The sequence below is a fragment of the Mobula hypostoma genome, chromosome 18 (genome assembly GCF_963921235.1).
Source record: "Mobula hypostoma chromosome 18, sMobHyp1.1, whole genome shotgun sequence".
Classification (NCBI taxonomy): Eukaryota; Metazoa; Chordata; class Chondrichthyes; order Myliobatiformes; family Myliobatidae; genus Mobula; species Mobula hypostoma.
Window position 1 is genome coordinate 12,030,952 of NC_086114.1, and position 20,370 is coordinate 12,051,321.

Consider the following 20,370-nt stretch of genomic DNA (forward strand, 5'->3'; position numbering starts at 1 on the left):
ACACTGTTCTACATGTGCTGCATAGACTCAATAGACTAAATGGCACCCTCTCATCTTATCTCTTCACAAGCACTTTGTACATGATATACAATTTGATCCAAAAGATTTATAAGTGAACCTGTGAAAGACTAACTAGCCTACAGCTATCAGGCTCCTGAACTGGTGTGGATAACTTTACTTACCACAACTCTGAACTGACTCCACAAACTACAGACATACGTTTAATTAATTCACCAACTCATGAGTTTACACTCATGTGTATTATTTACTTTATATTTGCACAATGTGTCTTTGTCAATTTTCATAAGACATAGGAACAGAATTAGGCCATTTGGCCCATCGACTCTGCTCTGCCATTTCATCATGCATGGCTGATCAGTTTTCCCTCTCAGCCCTAATCTGCTGCCTTCTCCTGTATCCCTTCATGCCCTGACCAATCAACCTCTGCTTTAAATATACTCAGTAACTTGACCTCCACAGCCACATTTGGCAACAAATTCCACAGATTCACCATTCTCTGGCTAAAGAAATTCCTCCTAAAATTTCACAGAGTACGGGCTCAGAGCCATCAAATGCTCTTCATATGACAAGCCTTTCAATCCCAGAATCATTTTTGTGAACCTCCTTTGAACCCTCTCCAATGTCAGCACATCCTTTCTTAGATAAGTGGCCCAAAACTGCTCACAATACTCCAAGTGAGGCCTCACCAGTGCTCGACTCATTGGAGTTGAGAAGAATGAAGAGAGAGCTCAGTGAAACCTATTGAATAATGAAAGGCCTAGACAGAGTGGACGTGAAGAGGAGGCTACTTATAGTGAGGGAGCTGCAACCAGAGGGCACTGCCTCTGAATAGAAGGTTATCTTTTCAGATCAGAGATGAGGAGGAGTTTCTTTAACTAGAGGGTGGAGAATCTGTGGAATTCGTTGTCTCAGACAGCTGTGGAGCCAAGTCATTGGGTATATTTGAATTGGAGGTTGATCGGTTCCTGATTAGTAAGGGCACCAAAGGTTCTTGGAAGAAGTAGCAGAATGGAGTTGAGCAGGGTAATAAATAGGCCATGAGCTAATGGTGGAGCAGACTCAATAGGCCAAATGGCTGAAATCTGCTTCTGGTCACAGGGGATCAAATTTCTTTTGACAGTGCCATCTGATATTTTGTTGATGATCCAGAGCAAAAAAAGAAAGAAAAAAAATGTATGTACAGACAGATTTTAAAAACTCAGAACATAGAAAACCTACAGGACAACACAGGCTCTTTGGGCCACAATGCTGTGCCGAACGTGTACTTACTTTAGAAATTACCTAGGGTTACCCATAGCTCTCTATTTTTCTAAGCTCCATGTACCTATCCAGGAGTCTCTTAAAAGACCCTATTGCTTCCGCCTCCACCACCATCACCAGCAACCCATTCCACGCACTCACCACTCTCTGCATAAAAACTTACCCCTGACATCTCCTATGTACCTGCTTCCAAGCACCTTAAAACTGTGCCCTCTCGTGTTAGCCATTTCAGACCTGGAAAAAAGCCTCTGACTACCCACATGATCAATGTCTCTCATCATCTTATACACCTCTATCAGGTCACCTCTCATCCTCTGTCTCTCCAAGGAGAAAAGGCCAAGTTCACTCAACCTATTCTCATAAGGCATGCTCCCCAATCCAGACAATATCCTTGTAAATCGCCTCTGCACCCTTTCTAGGGTTTCCACATCCTTCCTGTAATGAGGCGACAAGAACTGAGCACAGTACTCCAAGTGGGGTCTGGCCAGGGTCCTATATAGCGGTAACATTACCCCTCGGCTCATAAACTCAATCCCATAGTTGATGAAGGCCAATGCTCTGTATGCCTTCTTAACCACAGAGTCAACCTCCACAGCAACTTGAGTGTCCTATGGACTCAAACCCTAAGATCCCTCTGATCCTGCACACTGCCAAGAGTCTTACCATTAATACTATATTCTGCCATCATATTTGACCTAGTAAAATGAACCACCTCACACTTATCTGGGTTGAACTCCATCTGCCACTTCTCAGCCCAGTTTTTCATCCTATCGATGTCTGCTGTAACCTCTGACAGTCCTCCACACTATCCACAACACCCCCAACCTTTATGTCATCAGCAAATTTACTAACCCATCCCTCCACTTCTTCATCCAGGTCATTTATAGAAATCAAGAACAGCAGGGGTCCCAGAACAGATCCCTGAGGCACACCACTGGTCACTGACCTCCATGCAGAATATGACCCGTGTACAACCATTCTTTGCATTCTGTAGGCAAGCTAATTCTGGATCCATAAAGCAATGTCCCCTTGGATCCCATGCCTCCTTACTTTCTCAATTAGCTTTGCATGGGGTTCCTTATGAAATGCCTTGCTGAAATCCATATACACTACATCTACTGCTTTACCTTTATCAATGTGTTTAGTAACATCCTCAAAAAATTCAGTAAGGCTCAAAAGGCATGTTCTGCCTTTGACAAAGCCATGCTGACTGTTCCTAATCATATTATACCTCTCCAAATGTTCATAAATCCTGCCTCTCAGGATCTTTTCCATCAACTTACCAACCACTGAAGTAAGATTCACTGGTCTATAATTTCCTGGGCTATCTCTACTCCCTTTCTTGAATAAGGGAACAACATCCGCAACCCTCCAATCCTTCAGAACCTCTCCCGTCCCTAACAGTGATACAAAAATCATTGCCAGAGGCTCAGCAATCTCCTCCCTCACCTCCCACAGTAGCCTGGGGTACATCTCATCTGGTCCCGGTGACTTATCCAGCTTTCCAAAGGCTCCAGCACATCCTCTTTCTTAATGTCTATATGCTCAAGCTTTTCAGTCTGCTGTAAGTCATCCCTACAATCGCCAAGGTCCTTTTCCATAGTGAATACTGAAGCAAAGTACTCATTAAGTACCTTTGCTATCTCCTCTGGTTCCATACACACTTTTCCACTGTCACACTTGATTGGTCCTATTCTTTCATGTCTTATCCTCTTGCTCTTCACATACTTGTAGAATGCCTTGGGGTTTTCTTTAATCCTGCTCGCCAAGGGCTTCTCATGGCCCCTTCTGGCTCTCCTAATTTCATTCTTAAGCTCCTTCCTGTTAGCCTTATAATCTTCTGGATCTCTATCATTACCTAGTTTTTTGAACCTTTCATAAGCTTTTCTTTTCTTCTTGACTAGATTTTCAACAGCTTTATACACCACGGTTCCTGTACCCTACCATCCTTTCCCTATCTCATTGGAACATACCTATGTAGAATGCCATGCAAATATCCCAGGAACATTTGCCACATATCTGCCATACATTTCCCTGAGAACATTTGTTCTCAATTTATGCTCCCAAGTTCCTGCCTGATAGCTTCATATTTCCCCTTACTCCAATTAAACATTTTCCTAACTTGTCTGTTCCTATCCCTCTCCAATGCTATGGTAAAGGAATTGCTATGTTATGTAGGACTAGGTGTTAATATCCCTTATTTGCACTCCTGAGACATGCTGTCTAGACTCTGTGGGGTGGCCAAGTGAGTGGTGGCATCTTCTGGGTTATCAAGTGGGCTCCCTCTTTCCTCAGTGTTTCGCTGATAGGCCCACGACACCTCTGGAGGGTTCAGCAGTGAATCCCGGTGTCCCGGGCTCACCCCCTAGATGCCTTTCACTCACTTGGGGGCCCAGATGGAATCCTTTCTCTTCATCCAGAGCCACTGACTACCCTTTTCAGCAGCTCTGGAGAGGTCTTTGACTGCTTGTCGGTGTGTCTTCCCTCGCACTCCCAACTCCCGGAGTAGCCTTGATGTTGATGTGGCTACAAATCCTCTGCAGCCTCCTTCGACCGGTCGGACCCTTGCTTTCCAGCCACGTTGTAAGCTCAGCATACCTCAGCTTCCTGCGCTCGTAGGCCTCCTCCATTGCATCCTCCCAGGGCACTGTAAGCTCAATGATGTAAACGAGATGGAGTGAGGCCGACAATAGCACAAAGTCTGGTCTGAGGTTGGTTTCCGCGATTTCATTTGGGAAGCAGAGCCTCTGGCCTAAGTCTGCCACCATCTTCCAAGCACGTGCTCTGGCTAGCCGTCCAGTGTCTGGTCTCGATGTATCGAGTCTGGCTTGACACTCACTTTCCCAGACAAGTGCTGTTAACAGCCAGTGGGATGAAGGGGGAGGGAGAGTGTTGACGCTCATCCGCCGTCTTTCCAGCACTGCTGCAAGACACTGTAGCACCTGGTTGTGCCACCAGGTGTATCAGCCTTGAGTAAGGCTGGTCTTGCAGCCCACCAGAATGTGTTTTAGCGTTGCTGAAATCAGGCAGAGGGAGCATGTGGGGTCCTCTCCATACCACTGGCTGAGATTCATGGGAGATGGCAAGAATTGTGATCACTATATCCAAAATACTCTCCCACTGAGAGACCTGTGACAACCAACTCAATGTTTTCCGATCACCTTTTTTTTAAAAAAGAAAACCTGGACATCAACATTTCTGAAGATCTATCCTAGACCCAACATATTGATGCAATCATGAAGGAGGCAAGTCAGTGGCTGTATTTCATGAGGAGACCTGGTATGTCACCAAAGACCTTAGCAGATATCTACTGATGTACAATTCTGCCTGGTCGCATCACTGTTTGGAATAGAGACTTCAATGCACAGGATCAAAAAAGCCGCAGAGGATTGTAGTCTAAGCTAGTTCCATCGTGGACGCTAGCCACCTCAACAACTGGGCCATCTCCAAGGGGCAATGACTCACGGCTGCGGAAATACCCTCACCATTCCGGACACGCCCTTTTCTCATTAGCATCATCAGAAATGAGTTACAGGAGCCTGAAGACACACACTTAACGTTTTAGAAAAAGCTTCTTCCCCCCTGCGATCATATTTCTGAATGGACAGTGAGCCAACCGATAAACACGGCCCGCTATTTTGCTCCTCTTGCACTACTCGTTTATTTTAATATATATTTCTTCTTGTAACCTACAGTATTTTCATGTCTTGAAAACAACAAGTTTCACTACATACTTCAGTGATAATAAACCTGATTCTGTCTCATCCTTTGAGTTCAATGACTTCATGGCGTCACCACAGAAGCATAAATTTATTCGGAATCCAGAGTTAAGAACAAGTCTGAGACCGCAATGGGACACAGTGACACTTTCGAGGCAACTTTTCTCTACTAATATATCAGTACAAAGCGTGATCCAACATCATAATATCAGTCGGTAAATATAACAATAGCCCCCGAATCTAACCGGTTAAAGTCAGTCGTATCTGAGTAGGGTGGGGCTCTTAAAATCTTTGTCGATTCAAAACTACTAATCATCTTAAATTGTGTGCGCCGCTTTAAGAAAGCTATGTTTAACAGAATAAACTTTGTTCGTAGAGAAGTATTTATAAGGATAATCCGTGCAACGCCTTTTCACTCCATGTATCCATAGGCAATGCTTCCGTACTGTTCCATTACATTCCGGCACATCAATAGCTCCGCTGCCACTCATATCCCCCCTCCCCACTGGCGGTAGTATACTTTTGGGGTTTCCTCACCCAACCCAGCCCCTCGCTCTCCAGTAGCAGCCGAACTCTACACTCTCTCCCGATGTTCAACTCAATGTTTTCAGATCACCATTCTTCTCTCTCTCGCTCTCGCTCCCGCTCTCAGACATACCACCCTCAGCCATCAATCAACCGCAAGGATTTCTGCAATGCACCTTGGCTCCCGGCTGACGTTCTATCAAGCAATTGCAATTCCGCCCTTCAGTCCGATTGCGATGCAGAAAAGCATATTACTCAGCGAATTGCTGCGCCTATGACCCTCAGTTAACGTCCCCTAGTTGTTTCCAGTACTCCAGTCCAAGGGCTCCGTTTCAGTCGGACTTTGGTTACCAGAAAGTACAAATGTAATTAATTTGGTTGAAAGTCGCTATGAAGGTGCGGAACTATTTTTAGGTTGGATTGGTTGGATTTTGGGAAACGGTAATTACTTCATTAAATGGGTCAAGTATAGACTCATAATGGGACATAGAGTCTATAATGTGTAACCAAACCACGTGAATTTAGTTACCTTCCTGAACTAATTGGCTGCTGGTTTAAACGCGAAAAAAGTCTACTTTCCCACGTTTAAAAGGAAGAGGTTGTTTCGTAACACAAAGTTAGATTTGCTATTACCTGAAACAACGCAGAATGAAAACAAAACGTTTGATCACACTCTAATGTATATTTTGGATCGATATATGTGCCTTTAAACATTTACAGCGAAATTCACTCACCCAAAAAGCGTCCTTAAACCGGAGGCGAGTCATACTGAGTGAGGAGGTATGTAAATTTTGATACTGTGATAACAAGGTAGACGTTTCTCAGGAGAAGAATTTTCAAAGACGATAATCCGCTGGTGTGTTTCTCGACTGCTTGCAATTTTCAGATGACTTCACGCTGCCAGAGCAGAGCGTTACTGCTTCCTCAAACACACGATTCCGTTCGCTCTGTTGGTAGCAACCTTGCACAGAAGGAAGAAGACTTTTTTTTCGCGTTCACGCTGGTGATGTCAGGAGTAACCACAATTAACACCCGAGAGTTGTACAGACCAGGGAGGCGCAGAAAGCAGCAGTTTTATTTCGGGATTCATCAAGAAAAGGGTGCAATTTTTTTTTTTAAATACTGTAGGAGATTCTGCGCCAGGTTGGTTTTTAAAGAAGGTTCCATGAAGAAGCTGCAAGGTGAAAACAGCTGTTAACACAGCCGAAGTGTGCGCCGCGCCTGCAGTTATTTATGTATTAAAACAGATGAGGGATTAACTGACAGATGGATTCAGGAGAGGAAAGAGGGGGATGTGATGAAGCTCATGGATTTTTGAGAAGCGGATATTAGTTTGGAAGCTAAAATTTGCCTAAGCGCTAATTTAAAAAAAAACTTACAGATGGTCAAAGCCGTCTAAATCGGGGGTCTAAAACCAGGGGCACAGATCCAGCTATAAACACAAGAGGCCAAATACAAGAGATTGTGCAGATGCCGATACTCTGCTGGGGTCCTATTGAATGTGCTCGGCCCCCATAGATGCTGCTCGACTTGCTGAGTTCCTCCAGAATTTGGATGTGTTACTCCAGATATCCAGCATCTGCAGAATCTCTTGTGTTTATAATCACCCATTTACTGCCCCCCATTAACCCCTCGACCAGAGAACCTCCATGATTTATCCATGCCTCCCCATCACCTATATTCCCTTTGCCCCTTCCATCACAACCCACCCACACCTTCTTTGCAACTTAATTTTAATCTTGTGTTTCCCTCATCCTGGAACATTATCTATGTTCCTCTGTCCACAGACTCTGTCTGTCCTGCTGAGTGTTTCCACCATTCTCTGCTTTAATTATCTAAATGCTAGTTGGTATCTTTAGTAATACTGGTAGAGGTTTACCCCTCTTCTTTTGACTCCCATATTTTGAGATTGTAAGAGAAGAACTGAATTTTTTTTTGGAGGTACAGGCCCTTTCAGCCTAATGATCTCACATGCTGCCTATTTAACACCCATGTGTCCTGCTTAACCTATTAACCCATACATCTTTGGGATGTGTAAGGAACAGTTACTTTCTTCAAACAGTAAGGCTGAACAACAGCTCCACCCACTAACCTACCCCTCCACACCCCAGCCACCACTACTTCATCATTTCCTGTCTGTCACCTCAGGTACAGGCACTCCTGTGCCTAGTGTCACTTTATGTACATACATATGTACATAATCTATGTATATAAGGTATCTTACACATTTACATTTATTGGGTTTTTTAATTATTATTGTGGTCTCTTTGGATTTATTAGGGATGACAGCACTGTAATAGGCCCAGCGACTCTGTGCTGTCCAATTTCACCCATGTGACCAATTGACCTACTAGCACATACATCTTTGGAATGTGGGAGGAAACCAGATCGCCCAGAGTAAACCCATGCTGTCACGGGGAGGACATACAGACGGAGGTGGGAATTGAACCCCCACCCCCACCGGTACTGTAATAGCATTATGTTAACCACTACAGTACAGTGCGTTTGAGTCATAGGTCTCATTCAAACTCGCCTTCAAGATTTTAAGGTTTGGTTTAAAATAATTTCTGTGTCATTGCAAAATGCCTTTGTCAGCTCAGAGCAGCTAGTGGAAGCAAGCATCCTCTACCAGGTATGAGGTGTTGGGGGAGAATGACAGCAATTAGATTAAATTCTGGGCTTGTAACCTAGATATTCCAAATCCCACCATGGCAACTGGGCAAATTAATTAAGTAAATCTGGGAATAAAATGCCAGCAGCCAATATAAAATAATGAGTTGATGTAAAAATGTGGTCTTATTTTCTTCTAAGTCCATCATTCTTACCTGGCCTGGTTTATGTAACTCCTACAGAGCCTAGCTGTTTTGAGTGACTTAAAAGGCAATTAACTCATGTGGAAAAAAAATCATCACCACTGATTATGGCCTGGAGGCATTTTGCTTTGGCAAGAGAGGGTATCCCAGTTTGAGGTCCGGGCAGCGTGGCAATGCTGCCTTTCTAGAGCTTGCACATCCACCCAGTGACCATTGGGGTTTTCCCCAGCAGCTCTGATTTCCTCCCACATCCCAAAAAAATGTGCTGGTTGCTTGTTGGGTAAACTGGCCACTATAACTTAACTCCTGGTATACTGTAGGTGGGAAAAATCACAAAAGATAGTGGTTCAGAAAATGGTTAACAGGTTAATAAAAGGGGAAATGGGCTTGCTCTGAGAGTCTGCATAGACCCAATAACTCAAACAACTTCCTTCTATATCATGAGGCAATATAAACTCTGACTGCAACATACTTGACTACATGATTAGACTACAAACTGTGTTTGCTTAACCTGGGTGTGAAGTTGCTTTAACGACAGAATAAAATTGATGATTTTGGTCTTCTGTTTTGAACCAGTTACAATCTAACTGCTTTCAAAGGCAATTAGAAAACATGTCTGTTTATTTCAATTCCTTAATCTGAGATTGGGACTCACTTCCACACTGGAACATAATCTCACAGTTTCAACCCTCCAAAGCCCATTGATAGAGCACAGGAGTTCCCAAGCTGTGGTCCATGGACTCCTCAGTTAATGGTGGGGGTCCATGGCATAAAAAGGGTTGGGAGACCCCCTGATATACCACATAGCTTCATATAACACATTTGGAGATAATACAGACAGTGGAGAAAATAGGCATATTTGGTACCAGTAATCCAATAGCATGAAACACACAGACAATCTATTGCTGAAAAGGGACTATAGGTGCACTAAAAATAGAGCCAGACTATTTTCATTTTGTTGTAGGGTGGGGTACTTTAAGAGTTTGAAAGGTGAAACCACTATAGGAGGACTTCTGTAGCAAACAGAATACATCAAATCTGCTAAATCACCAACCTGTAAAACGTATCTCAAACATCAATAATATCAGGGAAGGTATCATCAATAGTTTCAAGCAGCAATATTGCATACAATGTGAACACAAGTAGTGAGCATTGTTAGCAAGGTCAGTATATGCAGTCCATTCTTAATAGTAAATAGGGTCAATGTTGGGTCTGGAGTCACACATAGACCAGATTAGATAAAGATGCCATATTTCTTTTCCCCCAAGTACAGATGGATTTTACATCTCTCCAGTGATTTCTTGGTATTCACTACTGATGTTAGCTTTTAATTAGACCACAAGACATAGGAGCAAAATTAGGTCATTTGGCCCATCAAGTCTGCTTCGCCATTCCATCATGACTGATCTATTATCCATCTCAAACCCATTCTCCTGCCTGTAACCTTTGACATCCTTACTAATCAAGAAGCTATCAACCTCTGCTTTAAATATACCCAATGATTGGCCTCCACAGCCACTTGTGGCAATGAATTCCACAGATTCTCTAACCTCTGGCTAAAGAAATCCCTTCTCATCTCTGTTTAAAAGGAATGTCCTTGTATTTTGAGGTTGTGCTCTCTTGTCCTAGACTCTCACACCTTTACAAACATTCTCTCCATGCCCAGTCTATCTAGGCCTTGCAATATTTCATATGTTTCAATGAGATCTCCCTTCATTTTTCTAAACTCCAGTGAATATATGCCCAAAGCCACCAAATGCTCTGATGTATTAACCCTTTCATTCTTGGACCCTCTCCAATGCCAGCACATCCTTTCTTAGATAAGGGGCCCAAAACTATTATAGACACAGATGCTGGAAATTCAGAGTGATACACACACAATGCTGGAGAAACTCAGCAGGTCAGGCAGCATCTATGGAGAGGAATAAAGAGTCGACGTTTTGGGCCAAGACCCTTCATCAGGAAGGGTCTATTGTACGTTTGTTTGTCTGAAATTAAGTTCTCGAGTTGGCACAGAGAAATTATAACTAGATGTTAACATTAGACTAGGATACTGGATATTAATCTAGTAACTTGATCACTATGATACCAAACCATACTATTGTAATGTGCAAATTATGCCTCAAGTCTTTGGGAAGTTGGTAGAGATTGACTAGATTGAAACAGGGATGAGAGAGCAACACAAAAAAGCTGGAGGAACAGCGGATCTGAGAGCTTCAAGAGATTCTAGCATCTGTAGTCTCTTGCGTCTTCAGGGTTGAGAGAGATCATTTTTCTGAAGAGGCTGGAGATGCTGGAAGAATTAAGAGGATAAACAATAAACATGTTCAAAACCAATCATGTTGTGGAAAAAATTAAGAGAAACTGATTTTTCTGCCGTAACAGAACTGAAAGGACAATTAGGAAATGATTCTGGCAGCGAGTTGGTATTTCTGGTTTACAGTGTCTGAATAATTGGTGGAATCAAGTTCAATAGGAACTTTCAAAATGCATTGAATAGGTACTGGAAATAGGAATAAACTGAAGATTCGAGTTTATTTGTACATTGAAACACATGTGTCACTTACATTAACAACCAACCCACTTGAAGATGTGCTGGGGGCAGCCCACAAGTATTGCCACACATTCCGGTGCCAACATAGCATACTCACAATGTTCAGCAGAACAGCACAGAACACAACAGGCAACAGCAAAACAAACCCCATCCTTTCCTCTCACTCACATACACACAGAGTCCTTTAAACCCAGGACAGGCCAGCAAGCCTCCAACGGACTTGGGACTGCACGCATACTGGGCTTTGACCTCACCAGCGGACTCACAGACTCTGCTCTGGCCAATGGACCTCAGCATCTGGACTTCCGAATCAAACCTCGGGCCTTGATCCTCGCATTGATCCTGGGACATGCTGATCACCGAATACTAGGCCTTTTATTTTTTTCATGCTAGGGCTAAAGAGAAAGTGAGGTGTGGAACATTAAATGACCTTTCAAACAGCCAGTACCACCATAATGGGTTGTTTGGGCTCTATCTGTATTGTATAATGTAATATAATCTGAATCATCAGTACTTAGTTTGTATTCTATCAGGATCATTTGGCACCAGATATCATCATTGCATCGATTCCCAATAAAAATGCAAGACTTAATGTTGGCAGAAAGGAGAAATAACTGATATTGATAAACCAAGGAGCCTTGCCAAACATCCCAACTGCAGAACAACACACACAAAATGCTAGAGGAACTCAGCAGGTCAGGGAATATCTATGGAGTGGAATAAAGAGTTGATGTTTCAGGCCAAGACCCTTCATCAGGTCTGGAAAGGAAAGGGAAGAAAGTAGAACAAGACGGTGAGGGGAGGGAAAGGAGTAAAAGCTGGCAGGTGATAGGTGAAACCAGGTAGGGGGGAAGGTGAATGTGTGGGGAGTGGGGAGGGGATAGTTGGAAGAGGTAATGGGATGAAGAAGAAGAAATATGATAGGAGAGGAGAGTGGACCATGGAAGAGAAGAAGGAGGGGCACCAAAAGGATGGGCAGATAAGGAGAAGAAAAGCCAAAATTCCTGAACATTTTTCTCCCAGAAATTCCTCAGGAGAACATCTGCAGTTTCAAGGGGAAGCATTAACGTCTGGTAGGGCTGTTCACTGACCAGCGTATTTAGAATCCTCCTGTAGTGAAACAATGTTTACTAGCTTGGAGCAGAACCAGGGTGTCTCCCAGTCAACATTTCCTTCTGGTTTTCTATCCTGATAGATACAAGACTTGTGACTTATGTGGAAATACTCCTAGATCCTCTAGAAGGTTAAAATACCGAGTCCATTTCAACGTAGAGCACAGTTCATTCATCATTGTTATAGCAGCACAGTAGCTTATATTGCTATATTTATACTCTATTCTTGGTTGGGGCAACTGTAACGAAAATCAGTTTCCCTCAGGATCAATAGTATGACTATGACTATGACTATAGGACAGCATTTAGGATAATGTCTTTACATCACCTCTGATCCGGGTGAAATTTCACTACTGTCTTTAAGGACATTCTCTCTGTGACTATGTGCTCCAGTTTCTTCCCACATTCCAAAGATGTACAGGTTAGTAGTTAATTGGTCACATAGGTATTGGATGGTGTAGGTTCAGTAGGCTGGAAGGGCCTGTTATCATGCTGCATTGCAAAATAAAATAAATTTATTCCTTAATTTCATTGTGAGAACAACATCATCATAAAGGTTGCTGTAGTTCTTGTCAATGTCATCCAAGTTCAGAGACTAGTAGATAGAATGAACAGCCAGTGCCTTTTTACCAGAGTGGAAATAGCTAATATGAGAGGGCATAAGTTTAACACAATTGGATGAAAGTATAGGGGGGATGTCAGAGGTAGGTTTTTAACACAGAGAGTGTTGGATGTGTGGAACACACTGCGAGAGATGGTGGTAGAGGCAGATACATTGGGAACACTTTAGACAATCACAGAGAGGCACATGTAAAGTAAAAGAAAAATGGAGGGCTATGCAGGAGGGAAGGGTTAGTTTGATCTCAGAGTAGGTTAAGAGGTTGGCACAATATCCGAGATCAAAGTGCCTGTGCTGTGTTGTACTATTCTATGTCCTCAATACTATAACACATTTCCCAAATACCTTCATTTATTGCCTCTGCTCTCCATTTCACAACCATTTTTGGAACTCGAGTGTGCTGACGCAGAACTAAGAGCTGGTTGCAGCAGGACTGTATGCAAAGAGATGCTTATTTCAGAGATGGAAGTCTTTTGCAATGAAATACGTTGATGCATTCAGCACATCATGATTTCTGTTCTTAAACAGGAAGCCTGGCCTATCACCCTATACAATCAGCATTACATCTGTGAAATGACTCATGGCTCACAGAGTCACAGTTACTCTTTTATTAAAGAGAGGCACAAGAGACTGCAGACGCTGGGATCTGGATTAAGGCAAATCGAACTCAACGGGTCAGGCAGGATCTGTGGAGGGGAAAGGCGAGTCAAAGATTCAGGTCGGGAACCTTGATTTCTTAAAAACTAGCTTGGAAATAAGAGATGATACAGACAGCAAGGAAGAGCAGATATTTAAATAGACCTTTCGCATTTTCAATACTACAGCCAGGAAATTAATTTTGATTTCTGAGTTAGGCAGATATGACAGCTAATTTTCATGTAGCAATATGATAAACTGCAGATGGCATCAGTAACTGTTATCACCCTAAGCTCCTGTAAATTCACTCTCCCTCCTCTAATTTATTCTTTGGGCTTTCCTACGCCAGAAACAAAAAACTTAATTATTTATATTTATAAAGTGCTTTAAAACACCTTAGGGCCATGAAATGCACTAAAAATAACAGCCAGCTTTTACCTTTCACTCAGGTTTTGGCAGTGCCTATCAACCTTAACTGGTTTAGAAGATATGGTACAAGTTCAGAAACAGAATCAGGTTTAATATCGCCCGAATATGTCATGAAATTTGCTAACTTTGTGGAGGCAGTATGTTGCAATGCATGATAATATAGAGAAAAAATACTGTGAATTACAGTAAGATATAGTGAAATTAAATAAGTAGTCTGTTCTCTGTAGCTAAACATTGGTTTATTACCATATGATTCTGATTAATTAATATGTTTGAGAAAATTGTTTTGTTAAGCAATTAGTAATGTGAGAGCAACAATTTGCAACATTAAAGTAAATACAACACTTGTAGCCTTATTGCTAGTGATGGCAAAGTAGGAGCTGTCAATAGCCCTTAATACCACTCATGACCATGATTCAAAAGCTCAAGAGATTCTGCAGATGCAAGAAATCTTGAGCAATACACACAAAATGCTCAGTAAGTCAGGCAGCATCTATGGAGGAGATTAAACTGTCAATGCTTCAGGCAGAAATCCTTCATCAGGACTGGAGAGGAAGGGGCAGAAGGCAGAATAAGAAACTGGGAGCAGGGGAAGGAATACAAATTAGCAGGTGATAGTTGAGACCTGGTGAGGGGGAATGAAGTAAGAAGCTGGGAGGGAAAAGATAAAGGGCTGAAGAAGAAGGAATCTGATCGGAGAAGACAGTGGACCATGGAAGAAAGGGAAAGAGAGGGTTGATGGAGAGGCAAGGAGAAGAGATGGGTGAGAGAAGTTCAAAAGGGAAATCTGTGCAACTGATCCAAGAAACAAACAGCACTCACGACAGTGTTTCCACATTCCCTATGCTGTCTGGACTTTTGTCAACAGTGAACATCTGAGCATCTTTATTTATAGCCCTCACTACCGCTCATAATCCTAGCCCTAAGGTGGATGGTCAGTGGTAAATCTCCTTCTTTTACACACATAAACAACTCCCTCTCATGCAGCAAACAAGCTTTCATTAGCTGTTAAACACATTAACTATAACAAAACCAGTGGTTTTTACAGTATTCTTTGCATATATCACACCATGGAGATGATCTGGAATTGGAATTGGTTTATTATTGCCGCATGTGCTGAGATACAGGGAGAAGCCTGCCTTGTATACTCTTCATATAGATCAATTCATTACATGGTGCATCGAAGAAGTATAAGGTAAAATAATAATGAGTCCAGAATAAATAACAGCTACAGAGAAAGTGCAGTGCAGATAAATGATAAGGTACAAATCATAATGAGATACATTGTGATGTCAACAGTCCATCTTATCATACTAGGGAACAATTTTAAAGTCTTATTACAGTGGGGCAGAAGATGCCCTGGGGCCTGGCGGTATATGCTTTCAGGCTTTTGTGTCTCCTGCCCAGTGGAGAGGGTGGGTAAGAATGTCTGGGGTGGGTAAGACCATAAGACATAGGAGCAGATTTAGGCCATTCAGCCTATCGAGTCTGCTCCACCATTCCATCATGGCTGATCCCAGATCCCATTCAACCCCACACACCTGCCTTCTTGCCATATCCTTTGATGCCCTGACCGATCAGGAAATGGCCAACTTCTGCCTTAAATATACCCAGGGACTTGGTCTCCACTGCAGAGCATTCCACAGATTCACAACTCTCTGGCTAAAAAAAATTCCTCCTTACCTCTGTTCTAAAAGGTTGCCCCATCAATTTTGAAGCTGTGCCCTCTAGTTCTGGATACCTCATCCACAGGAAACATCCTCTCCATATCACCCTATCTAGTCCTTTCAATATTCAGTAGGTTTCAATGAGATCCCTCTGCATTTGTCTAAATTCCAGTGAGTCCAAAGCTGCCAAATGCTCCTCATATGTTACCCCTTTCATTCCCAGAATCATCTTCATGAAACTCCTCTGGCTTCTCTACAATGACAACACATCTTTTCTGAGATATAGGGCCCAAAACTGTTGACAATAAGTATGGCCTGGTGTCTTATATAGGTTCAGCATTATCTCCTTGTTTTTATATTCTATTTCCCTTGAGATAAATGCCAACATTGCATTTGCCTTCTTTACCACAGACTGACCATGTGAATTAACCTTCTGCGAGTCTCGCACGGGGACTCCTTAAGTCCCTTTGCACCTCTGATGCTTGAACCTTCTCCCCATTTAGATAATAGTCTGCACTATTGTTCCTTTTACCAAAATGCATTATCACACATTTCCCAACACTGTATTCCATTTGCCACTTTTTTGCTCATTCTTCCAATATGTCTAAGTCCTGCTGCAATCACGTTGCTTCCTCAGCACTACCAACCCCTCCACCTAGCTTAGTATCATCTACAAACTTTGTCACAAAGCCATCAATTCCATTATCCAAATCACTGATGAACAATGTGAAAAGTAGTGGTACCAATACTGACCCCTGAGGAACACCACTAGTCACTGGCAGCCAACCAGAAAAGGCCCCTTTTATTCCCACTCACTGCCTCCTGCCTGTCAGCTATTCCTCTATCCATGCCAGTAACTTTCCTGTCACACCATAGGACTTTATCTTGTTAAGCAGGCTCAGGTGTGGCACCTTATCAAACGCCTTTTGAAAATCCAAGTAAATGACATCCACTGCCTCTCCTTTGTCCACCCTGCTTGGTACTTAGACCATAAGACAAAGGAGCAGAAGGCCGCTATTCGGCCCATTGGGTCTGCACCACCGTTTTATCATGAGCTGATCCATTCTCCCATTTAGTCCCACTCCCCCGTCTTCTTACCATAACCTTTGATGCCCTGGCTACTCAGATACCTATCAATCTCTGCCTTAAATACACCAAATGACTTGGCCTCCATTGCCACCCGTGGCAACAAATTCCATAGATTCACCACCCTCTGGCTAAAAAAATTTCTTCGCATCTCTGTTCTGAATGGGTGCCCTTCAATCCTTAAGTCACGCCCTCTCATACTAGACTCCCCCACCATGGGAAACAATTTTGCCACATCCACTCTGTTCATGCCTTTCAACATTCGAAATGTTTCTATGAGGTCCCCCTTCACTCTTCTAAACTCCAAGGAATACAGTCCAAGAACGGACAAACGTTTCTCATATGTTAACCCTCTCATTTCTGGAATCATTCTAGTGAATCTTCTTTGAACCCCCTCCAACATCAGTACATCCTTTCTTAGTTAAGGAGCCCAAAACTGCACACAGTACTCCAAGTGAGGTCTTACCAGTGCCTTATAGAGCCTCAACATCACATCCCTACTCCTATACTCTATTCCTCTAGAAATGAATGCCAACTTTGCATTCGCCTTTTTCACCACCGACTCAACCTGGAGGTTAACCTTAAGGGTATCCTGCACGAGGACTCCCAAGTCCCGCTGCATCTCCGAACTTTGAATTCTCTCCCCATTTAAATAATAGTCTGCCCGTTTATTTTTTCTGCCAAAGTGCATAACCATACACGTTACAACATTGTATTTCATTTGCCTCTTCTTTGCCCAATCTCCCAATCTATCCAAGTCTCTCTGCAGACTCTCTGTTTCCTCAGCACTACTGGCTCCTCCACCTATCTTTGTATCATCAACAAACTTAGCCACAAAGCCATCTATTCCATAATTCAAATCGTTGATGTACAACGTAAAAAGAAGTGGCCCCAGCACGGACACCTGTGGAACACCACTGGTAACTGGCAGCCAACCAGAATAGGATCTCTTTATTCCCACTCTCTGTTTCCTGCCAATCAGCCATCGCTCTATCCACGTATGTAACTTTCCCATAATTCCATGGGCTCTTATCTTGTTAAGCAGCCTCGTGTGTGGCACCTTGTCAAAGGCCTTCTGAAAATCCAAATATACAATATCCACTGCATCTCCTTTGTCCTGCCTACTTGTAATTTCCTCAAAAAATTGCAATAGGTTTGTCAGACAGGATTTTCCTTTAAGGAAACCATGCTGAGTTCTGCCTATCTTGTCATATGTCTCTAGGTACTCTGTAACCTCATCCTTGACAATCGACTCCAATAACTTCCCAACCAACGATGTCAAGCTAACAGGTCTATAATTTCCTTTTTCCTTCCTTGCCCCCTTCTTAAATAGCGGAGTGACATTTGCAATCTTCCAGTCCTCTGGAACCATGCCAGAATCTATTGACTTTTGAAAGATCATTACTAATGCCTCCACAATCTCCACAGCCACCTCCTTCAGAACATGAGGGTGCATTCCATCTGGTCCGGGAGATTTATCTACCCTTAGACGATTCAGCTTCCTCAGTACCTTCTCTGTCGTAATTGTGACTGCGCACACTTCTCTTCCCTGACACCCTTGAGTGTCCGGCATACAGCTGATGTCTTCCTCAGTGAAGACTGATGCAAAATACTCCTTCAGTTCCTCCGCCATCTCCTTATCTCCCATTACAATTTTTCCAGCATCATTTTCTATCGGTCCAATATCTACTCTCACCTGTCTTTTACTCTTTATATACTTGAAAAAGCTTTTAGTATCCTCTTTGATATTATTTGCTAGCTTCCTTTCATAGTTCATCTTTTCCCTCTTAATGACTTTTTTAGTTTCCTTTTGTAAGCTTTTAAAAACTTCCCAATCCTCTGTCTTCCCACTAATTTTTGCTTCTTTGTATGCCCTCTCCTTTGCTTTAACTTTGGCTTTGACTTCTCTTGTCAGCCACGGTTGCATCCTTTTTCCATTTGAAAATTTCTTCTTTTTTGGAATATATCTGTCTTGCACCTTCCTCACTTCTCGCATAAACTCCAGCCACTGCTGCTCTGCCGTCCTTCCCACTAGTGTCCCTTTCCAGTCAACTTTGGCCAGTTCCTCTCTCATGCCACTGTAATTTCCTTTACTCCACTGAAATACCAACACATTGGATTTCGGCTTCTCTTTCTCAAATTTCACAGTGAACTCAATCATGTTATGATCACTGCCTCCTAAGGGTTCCTTGAAAAACAGATTTGTCAGGCAGGATTTCCCTTTACAGAAACCATGCTGACTTTGACTTATTTTATCATTAGTCTCCAAGTACCCTGAAACCACATCTAATAATAGATTCCAACACTCTCCCAACCACTGAGGTTAGGCTAGCTGGCCTATAATTTCCTTTCTTTTGCCTTCCTCTCTTCTTAAAGAGTGCAGTGACATTTGCAATCTTCCAGTCCTCTGGGACCATGCCAGAATCAAGTGGTTCTTAAAAGATCATGAACAATACATTCATTATCTCTTCAGCAACCTCTCTCAGGACTCTGGGATGTAGCCATCTGGTCCAGGTGACTTATCCACAATAAGACCTTTGAGTTTTCCCAGCACTTTTCCCTTTGTAATAGCAATGGTACTCACTCCTGCTCCCTGACACTCTGCTAGTGTCTTCCACAGTGAAGACAGATGCAAAATACCCATTAAGTTCATCTGCCATTTCTTTGTCCCCCATTACAACCTCACCAGCATCATTTTCCAGTGGTCCAGTATCAACTCTCACCTCCCTTTTACTCTTTATATATATTCTTTATATTTGATTATGCTGGCTACCTAATGAGAAAGCAGAAATGAGGCTACCTCACTATCTTTTCTTTAGTTTTGCATTACTTATTTAACTTTTGTATATATATTTACTGTAATTTACATTTTTTCTATTATTATGTATTGCATTGTATTGCTGCCGCAAAGACAACAAATTTCACAACATTTGCCGCTGATTCTGAAGTATAAGCAGAATCCATGGAAGTGAGGCTGGTTTCCATGATGCGCTGAGCTATGTCCAATACACAGCAGTTGCTTGTGATAACGGGCAGAGCAGTTGCCGTATGAAGCCATGATGTATCCAGATAGAATGCTTTCTATGGCGGATTGATAACAACTAATAGTGGTTGATGGGGATGTGCCAAATTTCTTTAGCCTCCCAAAGATGTCGAGGCTTTGGTGAGCTTTCTTATCAGTGGCATTGACATGGTTGGACAGGCTGTTGGTGATATTCAATTCTAGGAACTTGAAGCTCTCATCTCTTTCAACCCCAACACCGTTAATGTAGACTGAAGCATGTGCATGTGCCTGTCCTGCAGTCAATATAGATAGCTCTTCTGTATTGCTGACATTGAGGGAAAGATTGTTGTCATGACACCATGTTACTAAGCTCTATATCTCCTTCCTGTAACCCAACTCAATGTCATTTGAGATACGGCCCACTACAATGGTATCATCTGCAATCTTGTAAATGGAGTTAGAGCAGATTTTGGCCACACAGTTATGAATGTAGAGAGTAGATTAGGAGGCTGAGGACACAATCCTGTGGAGCACCAGTTTTGGGGATAATTGTGGCAGAATATCACTATTCTAAATGAAATGCAATGTCCCTGCATCCCACTATGTTCTTTTTATCTAGACATCGTACACAATCAGTTAACTAAAAAAAAATGGAAGAACTTGACCTGTCAAACAGTATCTGTGGGAAAAGAACCAGTTATTTCAGAATTCCTGTTTATTCTCAGGTTCCAGCATCAGCAGTTTTATTTATTTTACACTACCACTTAGTCTAGGCTGGCGTTCAAATCTGTGCACTGGGTTTGATATGGTTCAGATATTACTGGAACTGGAGGGCTTGAACTATAAGGGGAGGCTGGATAGGCTGGGACTGTTTTCCCTGGAGCTCTACATCTCTACATTTGGCTCTCTTTAGGATATTGAACTA

General features: G+C 42.6%; 1 protein-coding gene and 1 long non-coding RNA gene across 5 annotated transcripts in view; one reads left to right on the forward strand and one right to left on the reverse strand.

The window, feature by feature from the left end:
* Positions 1 to 6,731, reverse strand: part of LOC134358333 (proline-serine-threonine phosphatase-interacting protein 1-like) — a 116,402-nt gene extending 109,671 nt beyond the window's left edge. For 2 of the 4 annotated variants that reach the window (XM_063070454.1, XM_063070451.1), the window contains exon 1: positions 6,260 to 6,730. In XM_063070454.1, coding sequence (XP_062926524.1) covers positions 6,260 to 6,292 — 33 coding nt within the window. In that variant the 5' untranslated portion in view covers positions 6,293 to 6,730. Of the gene's footprint in view, positions 1 to 6,259 lie in introns of all 4 variants that reach the window. The other 2 variants (XM_063070452.1, XM_063070453.1) reach the window with 2 other exon arrangements.
* LOC134358336 (uncharacterized) overlaps positions 5,960 to 20,370 on the forward strand; it is a 32,148-nt gene continuing 17,737 nt past the window's right edge. The window contains exon 1 of the long non-coding RNA XR_010020858.1: positions 5,960 to 6,305. This is a non-coding gene — a long non-coding RNA (uncharacterized LOC134358336). The remainder of the gene's footprint in view (positions 6,306 to 20,370) is intronic.